The 20,667-nt window shown below is 42.3% G+C and overlaps 1 protein-coding gene across 2 annotated transcripts; it reads right to left on the bottom strand.

The window, feature by feature from the left end:
- Positions 1-306: 306 nt before the first annotated feature.
- Positions 307-5,474, bottom strand: LOC123132078 (phosphatidylinositol/phosphatidylcholine transfer protein SFH6). Of its 2 annotated transcripts, none has more exons than XM_044551839.1 (15): positions 5,213-5,474; positions 4,997-5,077; positions 3,537-3,843; positions 3,321-3,420; positions 2,972-3,238; positions 2,804-2,881; positions 2,597-2,698; positions 2,467-2,516; positions 2,273-2,372; positions 2,077-2,175; positions 1,877-1,993; positions 1,304-1,430; positions 819-1,216; positions 617-691; positions 307-529 (listed from the first exon to the last, which is right to left on the bottom strand). In XM_044551839.1, the coding sequence occupies exons 2-15, from the start codon at positions 5,028-5,030 to the stop codon at positions 497-499; spliced, it is 1,887 nt and encodes a 628-aa protein (XP_044407774.1). In that variant the 5' UTR covers positions 5,031-5,077; positions 5,213-5,474; the 3' UTR covers positions 307-496. The 2 variants fall into 2 exon arrangements, with proteins under 2 accessions (XP_044407774.1, XP_044407773.1); XM_044551838.1 differs by having other exon boundaries at positions 3,537-3,849; positions 5,213-5,460.
- Between the last annotated feature and the right edge of the window lie 15,193 nt (positions 5,475-20,667).

The following is a 20,667-nucleotide window of genomic DNA, read 5'->3' as shown; positions in this document are numbered from 1 at the left end:
GAAGAATGATGTGTAACTGAAACGTGATGACACAAAATTGGTGATGCCTTGCAACAATCTGCCTGCAGCTGGACAAGGGTAGGAGGATTGTGGCACAATCTGCCAATAGCTGGACAATATGCTTGGTCTTGTTTCACCTGGTTAATTGCATCCCATGAAACTACAGATAGTTCAGCTAGCCTAGAGCTGCGTATTGTCAGGCTTGTGATGGTGATGGCACGGATAAACTGGAGTAAACAAATTGCAGAAACAGAATTCTGCCTGCAATCCTGTACTTATAAGACAGGCAGGCTGAAATGGGCAGGATTCAGCGCAAAAACACATTTTATTTATGTCAGGATTTTCTGTCCATTTACAAACCCATATGTCTGTCCTTTTCACATTTGTCAGGAAAACGAACGGATCAACCGTTTACATCATCTCAAACGCCATCTCCGGCATCTCAGAGAAAAGAAAACTGGAACCAAAGGGGGCTCTCTCTCTCTCTCCTTGTGTCCTAGTAGCAAGACATCGGCTTCTTCTTCTTTTTCTGCAACAGGAAGGTAGACATGACACATGAGAAACAGATCACGAGATGAAAAACAGTGAAAAGACTATTGCGTTATGCATTACAAACCTGGGCCTTGGCAATTGTCTTCCTGTCCACATAAGCAAGTAGTTCCTCTTGCCTGATAAGAGCCTCATGCAGGGCCTAGAAGAATTTTGAGAACACACAGGGTAAGCGACTGGCCAGTGAACTTCTTAATTAAACTAACCAAATGTCTGCATGACCAGTTGTGATTTCTAATGAAACAGTGAGCAACAAGCTATGGAATTACCTTCTTTGTTACAATGAGTTCGGCTTCCAGTGCATCCACGCGGCGGACAGCGGCATTAAGCAGCTCTTCTTTCTCGCAAGGCATTTCAGAAGGTTTTGCTTCAAGCGCATGAACCTTCGCTTCAAGCTCTGCCAGCCTTTGCAAGACTAACGAGAACAGGTCAGATTCAGCAAACCCAGGACCTGGTGACGGGGGGCGGAACTCCTCTTTTGGAATGCAGTCTTGATATACTGCAGAACTTTGTTCGTCTGACTCGTTTTTATCTGGCAATCTCTTTGTCGCAACATCTTTAACTGACCGAAGCAGCGTTACAATAGCAATCACAAAAGCCATCAGAGCTGGAATAATCTGATCCAAAGACCTGTTGGATGCCTTTGTGGTGGTAGCCAAAGAAGAGTCTACATTCAAGAAATAGCAAAAATATCAGGTTTTGGCAGTATCGGAGAACAGCCTTCAGATCCTGCAATTAAGTGACAAACAGATACCTTTGGGCGGGACAGGCGCCTTCCGAGGCAGTTCTCTCTTCCATGTTGCATCCACTGCTTTGTCAACAACAGGAACATCATATTCAGGCATACGGGTAGAAAAGCTAGTGGCCCTGATCATCTTGACCTGAAAGGCGAAAAGGCAAGTTCAAACCAGTGTAACACAATCCATATGCGTAACAGAGAAACAAGGAGAAGGGGCTTGTAAATTCTTTTTTTAACATGTGGAAATTTAAAAACAGCTAGCCAGGAAATTAGGATAGCAACAAAGTGAGTAGTGATTGGTTTTAGTTGTTTAGAACCTACTACTTTTTTTGTCTACCTAACAGGTTGTTTGATGGAGACAGGCAGTTCCAATTTTTTGTTTGCTATATGAAATGTAGTCATTATACAAATAGTTAAGATCAACCACCGCATACTGGTGGTTTGGAGCACAAGTAGTGCCATCAAATTTCAGTTCAGCTACCCTGATGAGTAGGCTGATTGACAATTGTATTTGAGTGATAGATCAATTGGCTGGTTCTTTGTTCGTAAGCAACTGCATCATAGCACAATGTAATCTAAACTACTGACCTCTTCACGAACTGGGGTCAACTTAGGATGGGAGATGTAACTTCTTAGAGCTTTGGGGGAAGTTACATCTTCCGCTTCAGATCCAGACTCCGCAGTTGATGTATCACTTCCACGTACCTGGCATTCCATGTTAAAACAAATTATATTCCCGCATATAGATCACTCAAGCATAGAACAAACAAATTGATTGTGAGACATACCATTTGGTACTTAGACTTGGGATAAGAAATAATAGTTTCCGTCCCATTGGAAACAGTTACAATCTGCCGAGCACACTGAGCCTCGCCATTAAGGACTTTCTGGTATCAGCGTATAATTAGCACATTAAAAGGGGAGATAATAAAGGAAAGTGACTAGTAATAGATACATGATTACCAGGAACCTAATAGGCCATACCTTCAGTATGTTTGCATCCTTCCATGGCCCTTTTTCAGCTTTGAGGCACCCTCCATATTCGGGACAGGTACAAGTGCCACCAAGAAATTCTGGCAATTCACTGATCAATTATCACAAATGAAAAATAATTAGAACAGAGTATTCATTAAAACAAGTCAAAGTATTACAAGAACAATACACTGAACGCAACTTACCTAGCATCAATTATTTCAAGTAGCTTACTTTGACACTTGTTCCCAAGTACCTGACGAAACACAATAGTACCTAGTAAATCAAGTGACTTCAGCATAAAAAAAGCAAGGTGTGGTCCGTGCAAATGCTTACATGTATCTTGGAAGTGGTTTTTGGGTCAAGGAAAGATTTCACGGTGCTCCATAGCATCCGAAAGCCCGGGCCAGCATTGACTATAAACATTTGGTGTAAAGTCTGCAACATAGAACAGAAAATGGTGGATATTTAACTCAGTAAATCACAATAAAACATGTGAATGCCGAACTATGCTTATCACAAGAGTAGGGTGGAAGTCCAGACCTCAGGGTAGTTATCGTTGTCAACTTTCTGCAGTCGCATAATTAATTCGCGTGCAGTTTTGCTGAAATTTTTCAAACCCTGCAAAGCAAGTACCGAGTTAGAACTAGTTAGTTGCCAGGCTTGTGCGAAAATGGACAAGTTGTGCAGACTAAGTCTTCGGAAACATACCACACCCTGAACATCCAGAATTGTTGTGCTCGAATTGATGTGTCTTTTAGCCGCAAGAGAGCATGCTGGAAATTTGATCAAGAAGCTCCTCTCAAATTCCTTCACATGGTACCTTACATATCTGTCCATAGTTGTCACATTCATAAGCTTGTTAGGGTCGACCTTTCCAAGCCTTTCGATATAAACAGGTCTCCCCTCTTTGTCAACGCCATGATAACCATGAGGATAGTATTCCAGAACAGTGTCCAACTCAGTGTAATCAAAATCCTACAGAGAAATGTGGCTCCAGCTGTTATTTATAGTCAAACAAAACAGAACTGTATTAGAACTTTAATTTCAGCTAGCTGACCTCAACAATTGTATCAGTACCATATTCCTTCCTCCATTGAAGCATGTCAGTCCACATTTGCTTTGCTTTCTCAATGTCAAATTTCCTTGCCTTTAAGAATCTAAACACAAAACATTTTAAATTAGCTTATAGACACCAGTGTGAGATAATATAGCAAACAAAGAAGAAACATGACAAGCTCATGTAACAGGGGTGCCATGATAAACAGGATTATACCTCAGCAGCATATGATAGTCATCATGCCTTGAAGGCAACAATTCGTCCAAAATTAGCGCCTGTCTAAATGCTTCTACCTCTTCCAGTTCCCCTAGATCACGCACATCTTCAATAGACACAGAGAGAACCCGACTGCCACTCTTCCTCCTGTTCTTTTTCTTTAAGGAATGCCTAAGCTTACTCGATGCATCTATAGCTTTCTTCTTCAAAGAGCCCATTCTTGTCTTCTTTTCATCTTCAGAGATTTCAAAATCTGATCTCCTCTCATATGATCTCCTGTCATCGTGACTTGAACAACCTTCAAAACCTGAGACTGAGACATCAAAAAGGTAAATAAGCCACCGGTCATGCCAAGTTCTCCAAATTGCAGCACTAATTTACTTTGATGCAACAATGACTGCTTGGCAGAAAGTAGCCACATTAAATTATACTACTCATCATACTTATGAGCATAGGTTTGTGACATTGGGTTTATCAAATGTTCTAAGCCCACCCTAGCATTAGAATTAGTAAACAAAGATCAATGTCATGACAAATTTTGAACAACATAAGCTTTGGCAATATCTTTGTTCTGAACAATGAACCCAGCTTACAAGCTAAGGTTCAAACAAGATAATTCAATGTTTATAACGTTACGTGGACAGATGATAACAGCTACAATTAGCATAAACACCGGCAGCTCAACTTCTTGCTAAGTTTCAGAAACAATGATAATAGCATCAAATGAACGGAATCATTAGCCATCTCCTTAATAACTTGATGGTGTGATATTTTGAGACGATGTTAGCGAAAAGGTCCAACCCCACAGGATAGATACATGTGCTCTTGATTACAAGGTCTAAGTCCGGTCCTCCACCAAATGAAACCAAACTACATTGGCATGTGCTTTATGCATTAAATTTTCTGGTGTTCTTGTCTACCAGATTATTGGTCACGAATTAGGTGACAGGTCAGGGCACCTTCTCCTCATAGCAGAAGGATTCCATCCCTTCTAGCCTAACAAGCTACTTGCCTCGAGGCGAAAATTACACAAGGATGTGGTAAGAAGTTTAAAGCGCCCACAAAAATCCAACCTAGCCTGGATGTTCCTGGCATAGGGAACTACGCCTGCAGCCAACGATGACCACAGCAGGCAGCAGCACCTGCGATGAGGCCAAATGGACGAGGTATTGAACAGGTCACCACCTCGCAGCCGCCAAACCCATCCTACGACCCGGCGCGTACATACGGCTCCAAACACGAGACGGCGGCGAAAAAACAACTATTCTAAGTCGGAACCCGGGGAACCCGCAGCCAGCCGCCTGGGCGGCGCGGCTAGTCCAATCCTCCAAGGAAGGGACAGAGCTCACGCCGCGGATCACGGTAGCCTCGCGGGCACGGCGAGGCAACCCAAAGCGGGCGGCAATCGAACCAGCGCCGCGATAAATCCAGGAGTAAGAAGTTAACGGGGGCGGGCTCACCTGGGCGCGCGAGGCGATCGAGGTGGCCCGACATGGGCGCCGGATCCTCCGCTCCTCCTCCGGGGGCCAAACCTCCGAATCCTGAAACGGAAACCGCATTCCAGTCAGAAACCCTAGCGAAACAACCGCCCGCCCGCCGCGGGCGAGCCGAGCCGGATCCCCTCGTCCCGTTCCCGGCGGGGGATCTCGCCTCCGGGCCACCTCGCCTCGCCTCACCTGAGAAACGCCGGGGGTCGGGGAGCTCGCCGGCGATCGGGGCGGGCCGCGTGGTCCGAGGCGGGAATCCGAGGGATTTTTTTCCGCCTGGGGAGTGGCGCTGCGTGGGGGAGGCGGGACTGCGGGGGAGGGGATGGGTGGGAAGTGGGTGGGGAGTGGTGGTGGTGAAGGGAGCAGGGGAATAGAGAGGGGAAGGAGGAGGGGAAAGAGACGACGATGGTGTGGAGAGAGAGCGAGAGATAGAGAAAGGCGCTGGGGGAAGTGTCCTCGCCGATTCCTCCCGGAATTCGGTGGCTCCCTTTTTCCTTTAATCTTTGCTGTGTTCCGGGCCCGTTTCGCGTTTGGGCCCCTAGGGTTTGTGGGAATCGTGTCGCGAGTCCCCCCCTCCCGGCGGCTGATCTTTTCTCCGTTGCACGCCGCCGACGCCGGTGCTCCAGAGTATCTCTCCTCCGTTCGGATTCATTAGTCCCGTAGTATTTTTAGGTTCAAATTCAATCATGCACGTAGCTAGTAAAATGCTAATGCATAACACAAAAACTTATATTGTTAGATTCGTATTTGAACGTAATTTCCAATGATATTTTTTTTGTTACTTACAGCTTATATTTTATTAGTTACAGTCAAGATCAAAGTATGACCCAAAATACGAGTGGGACTAATAATCAGAGCGGGGTAGTATACTTGTACAACGGCAGACAGGGTCAATGCCATGTGTGCGTTTGTTTATACAAGTAGCAGTACTACTAGTATCCGGCTTCGCAAATTTGACTTTCAAATTGATCCGGAGCCTGATCGTGCTCCTTCAAAAGTCAAACTATGGTCCTATGTACGGTGTCGGACATAGTCAATGGCATGATGTATGTACTAGTATACGACTAGTTTTTGGCTTTGCAACTTTGACTTTCGAGTTAATTTCGAGTCACTCGTGCTCCTTGAAAATGACGTAGTCAACGTATAGTATACCACGTATAGCGCATGAGTGTTGGTAATAATGAAATAAGGTGCTCATCCCGTTGGGTTTTTATAGCCTCGCTTGGCTTATTGATGTGTCATGGAGTACTTGGAAAAATGAAGCCTTGAAAACCATGTTGCATGTGGGATAAGCAACTTGAATTTTATGAGAACAAAGTAGCGCGTGGTCGGTCTGATCTCCGAGACAAGGCATGGCGTCTAAAAGACGATGGGCGTGTTGTTCGGTCCATGGAAATAACGTGCTTAAGTGGGTTTTTTGTGAGGATTATATAATTTTCTGTTTGCATTTGATAGATTTATGCCAATCTTGATACTGGACAGTGCCCGATGTCAACATCAAGTAGTGTCGTTTTTTAGATGTCGATACTATGAATGTCTGATGAAAGTTATTTCATTGTGAATGTCTAACATGGCACGATTTTCACCCAAAAAATAATCTTAGAGGCATAGGTTTTAAAACCGGACTTCTTTTAAGCCCGGTAGACCATTTGAGCAATTGAACGCGAAAAAATTGTCAAACCGGTTGTTTTTTTAGAAAAAACTGATGAACCGGGCGGTTCACATAAAACAAGACGGTTCGATGTAGATTCCAGAAAAGCCCCTCGATTGACTCTCTTTTTTGCATACAAGCTAGCTAAGGGCAGCGTCAGTTAAGGGAAAAAATCCATTTTGGTAGGGTTTCGGCCGACTGGGAGCTTTCTTTCTCGATTTCGTCCATAGAGACAAACCCATCGGGAGCCGTCGCCCCCTACGCAACCACCTTTGCTCGGCAACGCAACACGGCGCCCCCGCCTCTCCCTTGCCGCTCCCACACCACGAGCCAGCAACTACATTTTTATCATGTATAGGAATTAGATATTAACATGTAGTTACTGGTTACACTGTCACGTGATTGCACATTTTTTATCTATTGAATGGTGTATTTATTGGTAAAATATGTATTAATTTATTACTTTAAAACTGACAATCGAACAAGTGAACCAGCAATTTGACCGGTAAAAACCTAAAACGCTAGCCTTGCCGGTTCGATTACTAGTTTGGTTTCTTACACTATGCTTGAAAGGCTTGATGTTGTTATTTCTCACAAGGGATTAACAAACGTGTTGACCCTACTATGTTCCATTTTAGGAGTATAGCCACCAGAAAGAATGTTTTAATGTACCATAATATTCTTCTCCCCTTTTGTGGCCAACTATGTAACAATTGTAGCATTCTAATTTAGGAATAGCAACCACAAGGTGCATCTTGCAATATCAATTTATTTCCTTCTATTATCTGGGCAACTTTGCATGTATAATTTTTTTTTCTCTATGACAACGTGTAAATGAATTGTTTCTCGTTGTCATACCTGAATATCCTTCAAAAGGTGTGCTACCTCTTTTAGCACTGGGTTGGTTTTCCCCGAAAAGGAAGGGATGATGCAGCAAAGTAGCGTAAGTATTTCCCTCAGTTTTTGAGAACCAAGGTATCAATCCAGTAGGAGGCTACGCGCGAGTCCCTCGCACCTGCACAAAACAAATAAATCCTCGCAACCAACGCAAATAGGGGTTGTCAATCCCTATAGGGCCACTTACGAGAGTGAGATCTGATAGATATGATAAGATAATATTTTTGGTATTTTTATGATAAAGATGCAAAGTAAAATAAAGGCAAAGTAAATAGCAAAGTAAATAACTAAGTAGTAGGAGATTGATATGATAAAGATAGACCCGGGGGCCATAGGTTTCACTAGTGGCTTCTCTCGAGAGCATAAGTATTCTACGGTGGGTGAACAAATTACTGTTGAGCAATTGACAGAATTGAGCATAGTTATGAGAATATCTAGGTATGATCATGTATATAGGCATCACTTCCGATACAAGTAGACCGACTCCTGCCTGCATCTACTACTGTTACTCCACTCATCGACCCCTATCCAGCATGCATCTAAAATATTAAGTTAAAAACAGAGTAACGCCTTAAGCAAGATGACATGATGTAGAGGGATAGACTCATGCAATATGAAGAAAACCCCATCTTGTTATCCTCGATGGCAATAATACAATATGTGCCATGCTGCCCTTACTGTCACCGGGAAAGGACACCGCAAGATTGAACCCAAAGCTAAGCACTTCTCCCATTGCAAGAAAGATCAATCTAGTAGGCCAAACCAAACTGATAATTCGAAGAGACTTGCAAAGATAACCAATCATACATAAAAGAATTCAGAGAAGATTCAAATATTATTCATAGATAGACTTGATCATAAACCCACAATTCATCATTCTCAACAAACACACCGCAAAAAGACGATTACATCGAATAGATCGCCACAAGAGAGGGGGGGACATTGTATTGAGATCCAAAAAGAGAGAAGAAGCCATCTAGCTACTAACTATGGACCCGTAGGTCTGAGGTAAACTACTCACACTTCATCGGAGGGGCTATGGTGTTGATGTAGAAGCCCTACGTGATCGATGCCCCTTCGGCGAAGCTTCGGAACAGGCCCCAAGATGGGATCTCGTGGATACAGAAAGTTACAGCGGTGGAATTAGGGTTTTGGCCCCGTTTCTGATCATTTGGGGGTACTGTTGGGGAACGTAGTAATTTCAAAAATTTCCTACGCACACACAAGATCATGGTGATGCATAGCAACGAGAGGGGAGAGTGTTGTCTACGTACCCTCGTAGACCGTTCGCGGAAGCGTTATATCAACGCGGTTGATGTAGTCGTACGTCTTCACGATCCGACCGATCCAAGTACCGAAAGCACGGCACCTCCGAGTTCTGCACACGTTCGGCTCGGTGACGTCCTCGCCTTCTCGATCCAGCAAGAGGGGCAAAGTAGTAGATGAGTTCCGGCAGCACAACGGCGTGGTGACGGTGTTGGTGAAGAACAATCTCCGTAGGGCTTCGCGTAAGCACTACGAAAACTATGACGGAGGATAAACTAGAGGGGACGGGGTTGCCGACACACGGCTTGGTGTTTCTTGATGTGTCTTGGGTGCTAGCCTTGCCCCTCTATTTATATGTTGAGCCCTGGGGTCGAAACTTGGAGCAAAAGCCTCCTCAAAGTCGGTTTTGCTCGAAAGGCAAGAGTCCTTCTCGGACTCTAGGGCCAGACGCCAGGGTTCCCGGCGTCTGGACCCAGACGCCAGGGACCCTGGCGTCTGGCCCCTGGACTCCGCAAAATTTCCTTTTGCGCTTTCCAAAAACCTTGTGGGCTTTCCCCTTTGGCCCAAATAAAGTGTTCTCACACCCAAACATTTCGGGAAACATCCGGAACCCCTTCCGGTGATTTCCAGAACCCTTCCGGTGACCAAACATTATTATCCCATATATCAAACTTTATCTCTGGACCATTTCGGAGTTCCTCGTCATTGATCTCATCCCAGACTCCGAACAACATTCGGTCATCAACATACATAACTCATATAGTACTATATCGTCAACGAACGTTAAGCGTGCGGACCCTACGGGTTCGAGAACTATGTAGACATGACCGAGACACCTCTCTGGTCAATAACCAATAGCGGGACCTGGATGCCCATATTGGCTCCTACATATTCTACGAAGATCTTTATCGGTCAGACCGCATAACAACATACATTGTTCCCTTTGTCATCGGTATGTTACTTGCCCGAGATTTGATTGTCGGTATCTCAATACCTAGTTCAATCTCGTTACCGGCAAGTCTCTTTACTCGTTTCGTAATACATCATCCCGCAACTAACTCATTAGTTGCAATGCTTGCAAGGCTTATAGTGATGTGCATTACCGAGTGGGCCCAGAGATACCTCTCCGACAATCGGAGTGACAAATCCTAATCTCGAAATACGCCAACCCAACAAGTACCTTTGGAGACAGCTGTAGAGCACCTTTATAATCACCCAGTTACGTTGTAACATTTGGTGGCACACAAAGTGTTTCTCCGGTAAATGGGAGTTGCATAATCTCATAGTCATGGAACATGTATAAGTCATGAAGAAAGCAATAGCAACAAACTAAACGATCAAGTGCTAAGCTAACAGAATGGGTCAAGTCAATCACATCATTCTCCTAATGATGTGATCCCGTTAATCAAATGACAACTCATGTCTATGGTTAGGAAACATAACCATCTTTCATCAACGAGCTAGTCAAGTAGAGGCATACTAGTGACACTCTGTTTGTCTATGTATTCACACATGTATTATGTTTCCGGTTAATACAATTCTAGCATGAATAATAAACATTTATCATGATATAAGGAAATAAATAATAACTTTATTATTGCCTCTAGGGCATATTTCCTTCAGTCTCCCACTTGCACTAGAGTCAATAATCTAGATCACATCGCCATGTGATTTAACACTAATAGTTCACATCACCATGTGATTAACACCCATAGTTCACCTCGACATGTGACCAACACCCAAAGGGTTTACTAGAGTCAATAATCTAGTTCACATCGCTATGTGATTAACACCCAAAGAGTACTAAGGTGTGATCATGTTTTGCTTGTTAGAGAAGTTTAGTCAATGGGTCTGCCACATTCAGATCCATAAGTATTTTGCAAATTTGTATGTCAACAATGCTCTGCACGGAGCTACTCTAGCTAATTGCTCCCACTTTCAATATGTATCTAGATTGAGATTTAGAGTCATCTGGATCAGTGTCAAAATTTGCATCGACGTAACCCTTTACGATGAACCTTTTTGTCACCTCCATAATCAAGAAACATATCCTTATTCCACTAAGGATAATTTTGACCGTTGTCCAGTGATCTACTCCTAGATCACTATTGTACCCCTTGCCAAAAACAGTGTAGGGTATACAATAGATCTGGTACACAGCATGGCATAATTTATAGAACCTATGGCCAAGGCATAGGGAATGACTGTCATTCTATTTCTATCTTCTGCCGTGGTCGGGCTTTGAGTCTTACTCAGTTTCACACCTTGTAACACAGGCAAGAACTCTTTCTTTGACTGTTCCATTTTGAACTACTTCAAAATCTTATCAAGGTATGTACTCATTGAAAAACTTATCAAGCGTCTTGATCTATCTCTATAGATCTTGATGCTCAATATGTAAGCAGCTTCACCGAGGTCTTTCTTTGAAAAACTACTTTCAAACACTCCTTTATGCTTTGCAGAATAATTCTACATTATCTCTGATCAACAATATGTCAATCACATATACTTATCAGAAATGATGTAGTGCTCCCACTCACTTTCTTATAAATGCAGGCTTCACCGTAAGTCTGTATAAAACTATATGCTTTGATCAACTTATCAAAGCGTATATTCCAACTCTGAGATGCTTGCACCAGTCCATAGATGGATCGCTGGAGCTTGCATATTTTGTTAGCACCTTTAGGATTGACAAAACCTTCTGGTTGCATCATATGCAACTCTTCTTTAATAAATCCATTAAGGAATGCAGTTTTGTTTATCCATTTGCCAGATTTCATAAAATGCGGCAATTGCTAACAAGATTCGGACAGACTTAAGCATAGATACGAGTGAGAAACTCTCATCATAGTCAATACCTTGAACTTGTCGAAAACCTTTTGCGACAATTCTAGCTTTGTAGATAGTAACACTACTATCAGCGTCCGTCTTCCTCTTGAAGATCCATTTTAATCTCAATGGCTCGTGGATCATTGGGCAAGTCAATCAAAGTCCATACTTTGTTCTTATACATGGATCTCATCTCAGATTTCATGGCCTCAAGCCATTTCGCAGAATCTAGGCTCATCATCGCTTCCTCACAATTCGTAGGCTCATCATGGTCAAGTATCATGACCTCCATAACAGGATTACCATACCACTCTGGTGCGGATCTTACTCTGGTTTACCTACGAGGTTCGGTAGTAACTTGATCTGAAGTTACATGATCATCATCATTAGCTTCCTCACTAATTGGTGTAGTAGTCACAGGAACAGATTTCTATGATGAACTACTTTCCAATAAGGGAGCAGGTACAGTTACCTCATCAAGTTCTACTTTCCTCCCACTCACTTCTTTCGAGAGAAACTCCTTCTCTAGAAAGGATCCATTCTCAACAATGAATAACTTGCCTTCGGATCTGTGATAGAAGGTGTACCCAACATTTTCTTTTGGGTATCCTATGAAGATGAACTTCTCCGATTTGGGTTTGAGCTTATCAGGTTGAAACTTTTTCACATAAGCATTGCAACCTCAAACTTTAAGAAACGACAGCTTAGGTTTCTTGCCAAACCATAGTTCATACGGTGTCGTCTCAACGGATTTAGATGGTGCCCTATTTAACGTGAATGTAGCTGTCACTAATGCATAACCCCAAAATGATAGTGGTAAATCGGTAAGAGACATCATAGATCGCACCGTATCTAATAAAGTACGGTTATGACGTTCGGACACACCATTACATTGTGGTGTTCCACGTGGCGTGAGTAGTGAAACTATTTCACATTGTTTTAACTGAAGGCCAAACTCTTAACTCAAATATTTTACCTCTGCGATCATATCGCAGAAACTTTTATTTTCTTATTATGATGATTCTCCACTTCACTCTGAAATTCTTTGAACTTTTCAAATGTTTCATACTTGTGTTTCATTAAGTAGATATACCCATATCTGCTCAAATCATATGTGAAGGTCAGAAAATAACGATACTTGTCGTGAGCCTTTAATTAACACTCACTGGACCGCATACATCAGTATGTATTATTTTCAATAAGTCAGTTGCTCGCTCCATTGTTCTGGAGAACGGAGTCTTAGTCATCTTGCCCATGAGGCATGGTTCGCACGCATCAACTGATTCATAATCAAGTGATTCCAAAAGCCCATCAGCATGGATTTTCTTCATGCGCTTTACACCAATATGACCTAAACGGCAGTGCCACAAATAAGTTGCACTATCATTATTAACTTTGCATCTTTTGGCTTCAATATTATGAAAATGTGTATCACCACGATCGAGATCCAACAAACCATTTTCATTGGGTGTATGACCATAGAAGGTTTTATTCATGTAAACAGAACATCAATTATTCTCTAACTTACATGAATAACCGTATTGCAATAAACATGATCCAATCATATTTATGCTCAACGCAAACACCAAATAACATTTATTTAGGTTCAACACTAATCCCGAAAGTATAGGGAGTGTGCGATGATGATCATATCAATCTTGGAACCACTTCCAACACACATCGTCACTTCACCCTTAACTAGTCTCTGTTTATTTTGCAACTCCCATTTCGAGTTACTACTCTTAGCAACTGAACCAGTATCAAATACCGAGGTGTTGCTATAAACACTAGTAAAGTACACATCAATAACATGTATATCAAATATAGCTTTGTTCACTTTGCCATCCTTCTTATCCACCAAATACTTGGGGTAGTTCCGCTTCTAGTGACCAGTCCCTTTGCAGTAGAAGCACTTAGTCTCAGGCTTAGGTCCAAACTTGGGTTTCTTCACTTGAGCAGCAACTTGTTTGCCGTTCTTCTCGAAGTTCCCCTTCTTCCCTTTGCCCTTTCTCTTGAAACTAGTGGTCTTGTCAACCATCAACACTTGATGTTTTTCTTGATTTCTACCTTCGCCGATTTTTGCATCGCGAAGAGCTTGGGAATTGTTTTCATCATCCCTTGCATATTATAGTTCATCACTAAGTTCTACTAACTTGGTGATGGTGACTAGAGAATTCTGTCAATCACTATTTTATCTAGAAGATTAACTCCCACTTGATTCAAGCGATTGTAGAACCCAGACAATCTGAGCACATGCTTACTGCTTGAGCTATTCTCCTCCATCTTTTAGCTATAGAACTTGTTGGAGACTTCATATCTCTCAACTCGGGTATTTGCTTGAAATATTAATTTCAACTCCTGGACCATCTCATATGGTCCATGACGTTCAAAACGTCTTTGAAATCCCGATTCTAAGTTGTTAAGCATGGTGCACTAAACTATCAAGTAGTCATCATATTGAGCTAGCCAAACGTTCATAACGTTTGCATCTGCTCCTGCAATAGGTCAGTCACCTAGCGGTGCATCAAGGACATAATTCTTCTGTGCAGCAATGAGGATAAACCTCAGATCACGGACCCAGTCCGCATCATTTCTACTATCATATTTCAACTTAGTTTTCTCTAGGAACACATATAAAACATAGGGAAGCAATAACGCGAGCTATTGATCTACAACATAGATATGCAAATACTATCAGGACGAAGTTCATGATAAATTAAAGTTCAATTAATCATATTACTTAAGAACTCCCACTTAGAAAGACATCCCTCTAATCTTCTAAGTGATCACGTGATCCAAATCAACTAAACCATAACCGATCATCACGTGAAATGGAGTAGTTTTCAATGGTGAACATCACTATGTTGATCATATCTACTATATGATTCACGCTCGACCTTTTGGTCTCAGTGTTCCGAGGCCATATCTGCATATGCTAGGCTCGTCAAGTTTAACCTGAGTATTCTGCGTGTGCAAAACTGGCTTGCACCCGTTGTAGATGGACGTAGAGCTTATCACACCCGATCATCACGTGGTGTCTGGGCACGATGAACTTTGGCAACGGTGCATACTCAGGGAGAACACTTTTATCTTGAAATTTAGTGAGAGATCATCTTATAATGCTACCGTCAATCAAAGCAAGATAAGATGCATAAAAGATAAACATCACATGCAATCAATATAAGTGATATGATATGGCCATCATCATCTTGTGCTTGTGATCTCCATCTCCGAAGCACCTTCATGATCACCATCGTCACCGGCGCGACACCTTGATCTCCATCGTAGCATCGTTGTCATCTCGCCAATCTTATGCTTCCATGACTGTCGCTACCGCTTAGTGATAAAGTAAAGCATTACAGGGCGATTGCATTGCATACAATAAAGCGACAACCATATGGCTCCTGCCAGTTGCCAATAACTCGGTTACAAAACATGATCATCTCATACAATAAAATTTAGCATCATGTCTTGACCATATCACATCACAACATGCCCTGCAAAAACAAGTTAGACCTCCTCTACTTTGTTGTTGCAAGTTTTATGTGGCTTCTACTGGGCTTAGCAAGAACCGTTCTTACCTACGCATCAAAACCACAACGATAGTTTGTCAAGTTGGTGCAGTTTTAACCTTCGCAAGGACCGGGCATAGCCACACTCGGTTCAACTAAAATTGGAGAAACTGACACCCGCTAGTCACCTGTGTGCATAGCGCGGTGGTAAAACCAGTCTCACATAAGCATACGCGTAATGTCGGTCCAGGCCGCTTCATCCAACAATACCGCCGAACCAAAGTATGACATGCTGGTAAGCAATATGACTTATATCGCCCACAACTCACTTGTGTTCTACTCATGCATATGACATCTACGCATAAAATAGGCTCGGATGCCACTGTTGGGGAACGTAGTAATTTCAAAAATTTCCTACGCACACGCAAGATCATGGTGATGCATAGCAACGAGAGGGGAGAGTGTTGTCTACATACCCTCGTAGACCGTTCACAGAAGCGTTATATCAACGCGGTTGATGTAGTCGTACGTCTTCACGATCCGACCGATCCAAGTACCGAAAGCACGGCACCTCCGAGTTCTGCACACGTTCGGCTCGGTGACGTCCTCGCCTTCTTGATCCAGCAAGAGGGGCGAAGTAGTAGATGAGTTCCGGCAGCACGACGGCGTGGTGACGGTGTTGGTGAAGAACAATCTCCGTAGGGCTTCGCCTAAGCACTACGAAAACTATGACGGAGGATAAACTAGAGGGGACGGGGTTGCCGGCACACGGCTTGGTGTTTCTTAATGTGTCTTGGGTGCTAGCCCTGCCCCTCTATTTATATGTTGAGCCCTGGGGTCGAAAGTTGGAGCAAAAGCCTCCTCAAAGTCGGTTTTTCCCGAAAGGCAAGAGTCCTTCTCGGACTCCAGGGCCAGACGCCAGGGTTCCCAGCCTCTGGTCCCAGACGCCAGGGACCCTGGCGTCTGGCCCCTGGAATCCGCAAAACTTCCTTTTGCGCTTTCCAAAAACCTTGTGGGCTTTCCCCTTTGGCCCGAATAAAGTGTTCTCGTACCCAAACATTTCGGGAAACATCCGGAACCCCTTCCGGTGATTTCCGGAACCCTTCCGGTGACCAAACACTATTATCCCATATATCAAACTTTATCTCCGGACCATTCCGGAGTTCCTCGTCATGTCCGTGATCTCATCCAAGACTCCGAACAACATTCGGTCATCAACATACATAACTCATATAGTACTATATCGTCAACAAACGTTAAGCGTGCGGACCCTATGGGTTCAAGAACTATGTAGACATGACCGAGACACCTCTCTGGTCAATAACCAATAGTGGGACCTGGATGACCATATTGGCTCCTACATATTCTACGAAGATCTTTATCGGTCAGACCGCATAACAACATACGTTGTTCCCTTTGTCATCGGTATGTTATTTGCCCGAGATTCGATCGTCGGTATCTCAATACCTAGTTCAATCTCGTTACCGGCAAGTCTCTTTACTCGTTCCATAATACATCATCCCGCAACTAACTCATTAGTTGCAATGCTTGCAAGGCTTATAGTGATGTGCATTACCGAGTGGGCCCAGAGATACCTCTCCGACAATCGGAGTGACAAATCCTAATCTCGAAATACGCCAACCCAACAAGTACCTTTGGAGACACCTGTAGAGCACCTTTATAATCACCCAGTTACGTTGTGACGTTTGGTGGCACACAAAGTGTTCCTTCGGTAAACGGGAGTTACATAATCTCATAGTCATAGGAACATGTATAAGTCATGAAGAAAGCAATAGCAACAAACTAAACGATCAAGTGCTAAGCTAGCAGAATGGGTCAAGTCAATCACATCATTCTCCTAATGATGTGATCCCGTTAATCAAATGACAACTCATGTCTATGGTTAGGAAACATAACCATCTTTGATCAACGAGCTAGTCAAGTAGAGGCATACTAGTGACACTCTGTTTGTCTATGTATTCACACATGTATTATGTTTCCAGTTAATACAATTTTAGCATGAATAATAAACATTTATCATGATATAAGGAAATAAATAATAACTTTATTATTGCCTCTAGGGCATATTTCCTTCAGGTACGTGGGTATATATAGGAGGAAGAAGTACATCGGTGGAGCAACAGGGGGGCCCACGAGGGTGGAGGGCGCGCCTGGGGGGGGGGGTAGGCGCGCCCCCCTACCTCGTGGCCTCTTGTTACATGTTCTGACGTAGGGTCCAAGTCTCCTGAGTTGTATTCGATGAGAAAATCACGTTCCCGAAGGTTTCATTCCGTTTGGACTCCGTTTGATATTCCTTTTCTTCGAAACCCTAAAACAGGCAAAAAACAACAATTCTGGGCTGGGCCTCCGGTTAATAGGTTAGTCCCAAAAATAATATAAAAGTGGATAATAAAGCCCAATAATGTCCAAAATAGTGGATAATATAGCATGGAGCAATGAAAAATTATAGATACGTTGGAGACGTATCAAGCATCCCCAAGCTTAATTCCTGCTTGTTCTCGAGTAGGTAAATGATAAAAAAACAGAATTTTTGATGGGGAGTGCTACTTGGCATAATTTTAATGTAATTCTTCTTAATTGTGGTATGAATATTCAGATCCGAAAGATTCCAGACAAAAGTTCATATTGACATAAAAATGATAATACTTCAAGCATACTAACTAAGCAATTATGTCTTCTCAAAATAACATGGCCAAAGAAAGTTCATCCCTACAAAATCATATGGTTTAGTGATGTTTCATTTTCGTCACACAAGAATGCTATCATCATGCACAACCCCGATGACAAACCAAGCAATTGTTTCATACTTTAGTAATCTTAAACCTATAAACTTTCACGCAATATATGAGCGCGAGCCATGGTCATAGCACTATAGGTGGAATAGAATATAATGAGGGGGGTTATGTGGATAAGACAAAAAATGGTGGAAGTCTCACATCAACGAGGCTAATCAATGGGCTATGGAGATGCCCACCGATTGATGTTAATGCAAGGAGTAGGGATTGCTATGCAACGGATGCACTAGAGCTATAAATGTATGAAAGCTCAACAAAATAAACTAGTGGGTGTGCATCCAACTTGCTTGCTCACGAAGACCTAGGGCACTTGAGGAGGCCCATTGTTGGAATATACAAGCCAAGTTCTATAATGAAAAATTCCCACTATTATATGAAAGTGATAGCATGAGAGACTCTCTACTATGAAGATCATGGTGCTACTTTGAAGCACAAGTGTGGCAAAGGATAGTAACATTGTCCCTTCTCTCTTTTTCTCTCATTTTTTTCCTTTTTCTTTTTTTGGGCCTTTTCTCTTTTTTTTTCTTTTTTTATGGCATTTCTTTTTTTTATTCATAGATATTCCTCACTTGGGATAATGCTCTAGAAAATGATGATCATCGCACTTCTATTAATTTACAACTCAATGATTATAACTCGATACTAGAACAAAGATGACTCTATATGAATGCCTCCGGCGGTGTACCAGGATATGCAATGGACCAAGAGTGACATGTATGAAAGAATTATGAACACTGGCTTTGCCACAAATACTATGTCAACTACATGACCATGCTAAGCAATATGACAATGTTGAATGTGTCATGATGAACGGAATGATGGAAAGTTGCATGGCAATATATCTCGGAATGGCTATGAAAATGCCATAATAGGTAGGTATGGTGGCTGTTTTGAGGAAGATATAAGGTGGTTTATGTGTGAAAGAGTGTATCATATCACGGGGTTTGGATGCACCGGCAAAGTTTGCGCCAACTCTCAATGTGAGAAAGGGCAATGCACGGTATCGAAGAGGCTAGCAAGGATGGAAGGGTGAGAGTGCGTATAATCCATGGACTCAACATTAGTCATAAAGAACTCACACACGTATTGCAAAAATCTATAAGTCATCAAAAACCTCGGTACTACGCGCATGCTCCTAGGGGGATAGATTGGTAGGAAAAGACCATCGCTTGTCCCCGACCGCCACTCATAAGGAAGACACTCAAATAACACCTCATGTTTCAAATTTGTTGCATAACGTTTACCATACGTGCATGATACGGGACTTGCAAACCTCAACACAAGTATTTCTCAATTTCACAACTACTCAACTAGCACGACTTTGATACTATTACCTCCATGTCTCAAAACAATCATCAAGCATCAAACTTCTCTTAGTATTCAACACACTCATAAGAAAGTTTTATTATTAATCTTGCATACCAAGCATATTAGGATTTTAAGCAAATTACCATGCTATTAAGACTCCCAAAATAATCTAAGTGAAGCATGAGAGATCAATAGTTTCTATAAAACAAATCCACCACCATACTTTAAAAGATATAAGTGAAGCACTAGAGCAAAATTATATAGCTCAAAAGATATAAGCGAAGCACATAGAGTATTCTAACAAATTCCAAATCATGTATGCCTCTCTCAAAAGGTGTGTACAGCAAGGATGATTGTGGTAAACTAACAAGCAAAGACTCAAATAATACAAGACGCTCCAAGCAAAACACATGTCATGTGGCGAATAAAAATATAGCTCCAAGTAAACTTACCGATAGAAGTAGACGAAAGAGGGGATGCCTTCCAGGGCATCCCCAAGATTTGGCTTTTAGGTGTCCTTAGATTATCTTGGGGGTGCCTGAAGGAAATATGCCCTAGAGGCAATAATAAAGTTATTATTTATTTCCTTATATCATGATAAATGTTTATTATTCATGCTAGAATTGTATTAACCGGAAACATAATACATGTGTGAATACATAGACAAACAGTATGTCACTAGTATGCCTCTACTTGACTAGCTCGTTGAATCAAAGATGGTTAAGTTTCCTAGCCATAGACATGAGTTGTCATTTGATTAACAGGGTCACATCATTAGAGAATGATGTGATTAACTTGACCCATTCCGTTAGCATAGCACTTGATCGTTTAGTTTGTTGCTATTGCTTTCTTCATGACTTATACATGTTCCTATGACTATGAGATTATGCAACTCCTGTTTACCGGAGGAAAACTTTGTGTGCTACCAAACGTCACAACATAACTGGTGATTATAAAGGTGCTCTACAGGTGTCTCCGAAGGTACTTGTTGGGTTGGCGTATTTCGAGATTAGGATTTGTCACTCCGATTGTCGGAGAGGTATCTCTGGGCCCACTCGGTAATGCACATCACTATAAGCCTTGCATGTGGCAGACACGTTGACTAAACTTCCCTCACAAGCAAAACATGATCACACCTTAGTACTCTTTGGGTATTAATCACATAGCGACGTGAACTAGATTATTGACTCTAGTAAGCCCTTTGGGTGTTGGTCACATGACGATGTGAACTATGGGTGTTAATCACATGGTAATGTGAACTACTGATATTAAATCACATGGCGATGTGAACTAGATTATTGACTCTAGTGCAAGTGGGAGACTGAAGGAAATATGCCCTAGAGGCAATAATAAAATTATTCTTTA

The sequence above is a fragment of the Triticum aestivum genome, chromosome 6A, assembly GCF_018294505.1.
Source record: "Triticum aestivum cultivar Chinese Spring chromosome 6A, IWGSC CS RefSeq v2.1, whole genome shotgun sequence".
Classification (NCBI taxonomy): Eukaryota; Viridiplantae; Streptophyta; class Magnoliopsida; order Poales; family Poaceae; genus Triticum; species Triticum aestivum.
The sequence above is the reverse complement of the archived record's forward strand: the minus strand, read 5'-3'. Positions and strand labels throughout refer to the sequence as shown.

Excerpts from the sequence above, each read along its gene's own strand:
- LOC123132078 (XM_044551838.1), bottom strand. The coding sequence starts at position 5,030 with ATGTCGGGCCACCTCGATCGCCTCGCGCGCCCAG. Across the intron at positions 1,431-1,876 it reads TGACCCCAGTTCGTGAAGAG|GTCAAGATGATCAGGGCCAC; the intron begins GTCAGTAGTTTA and ends TTCGCCTTTCAG. Across the intron at positions 530-616 it reads AGACAATTGCCAAGGCCCAG|AAAAAGAAGAAGAAGCCGAT; the intron begins GTTTGTAATGCA and ends TTCCTGTTGCAG.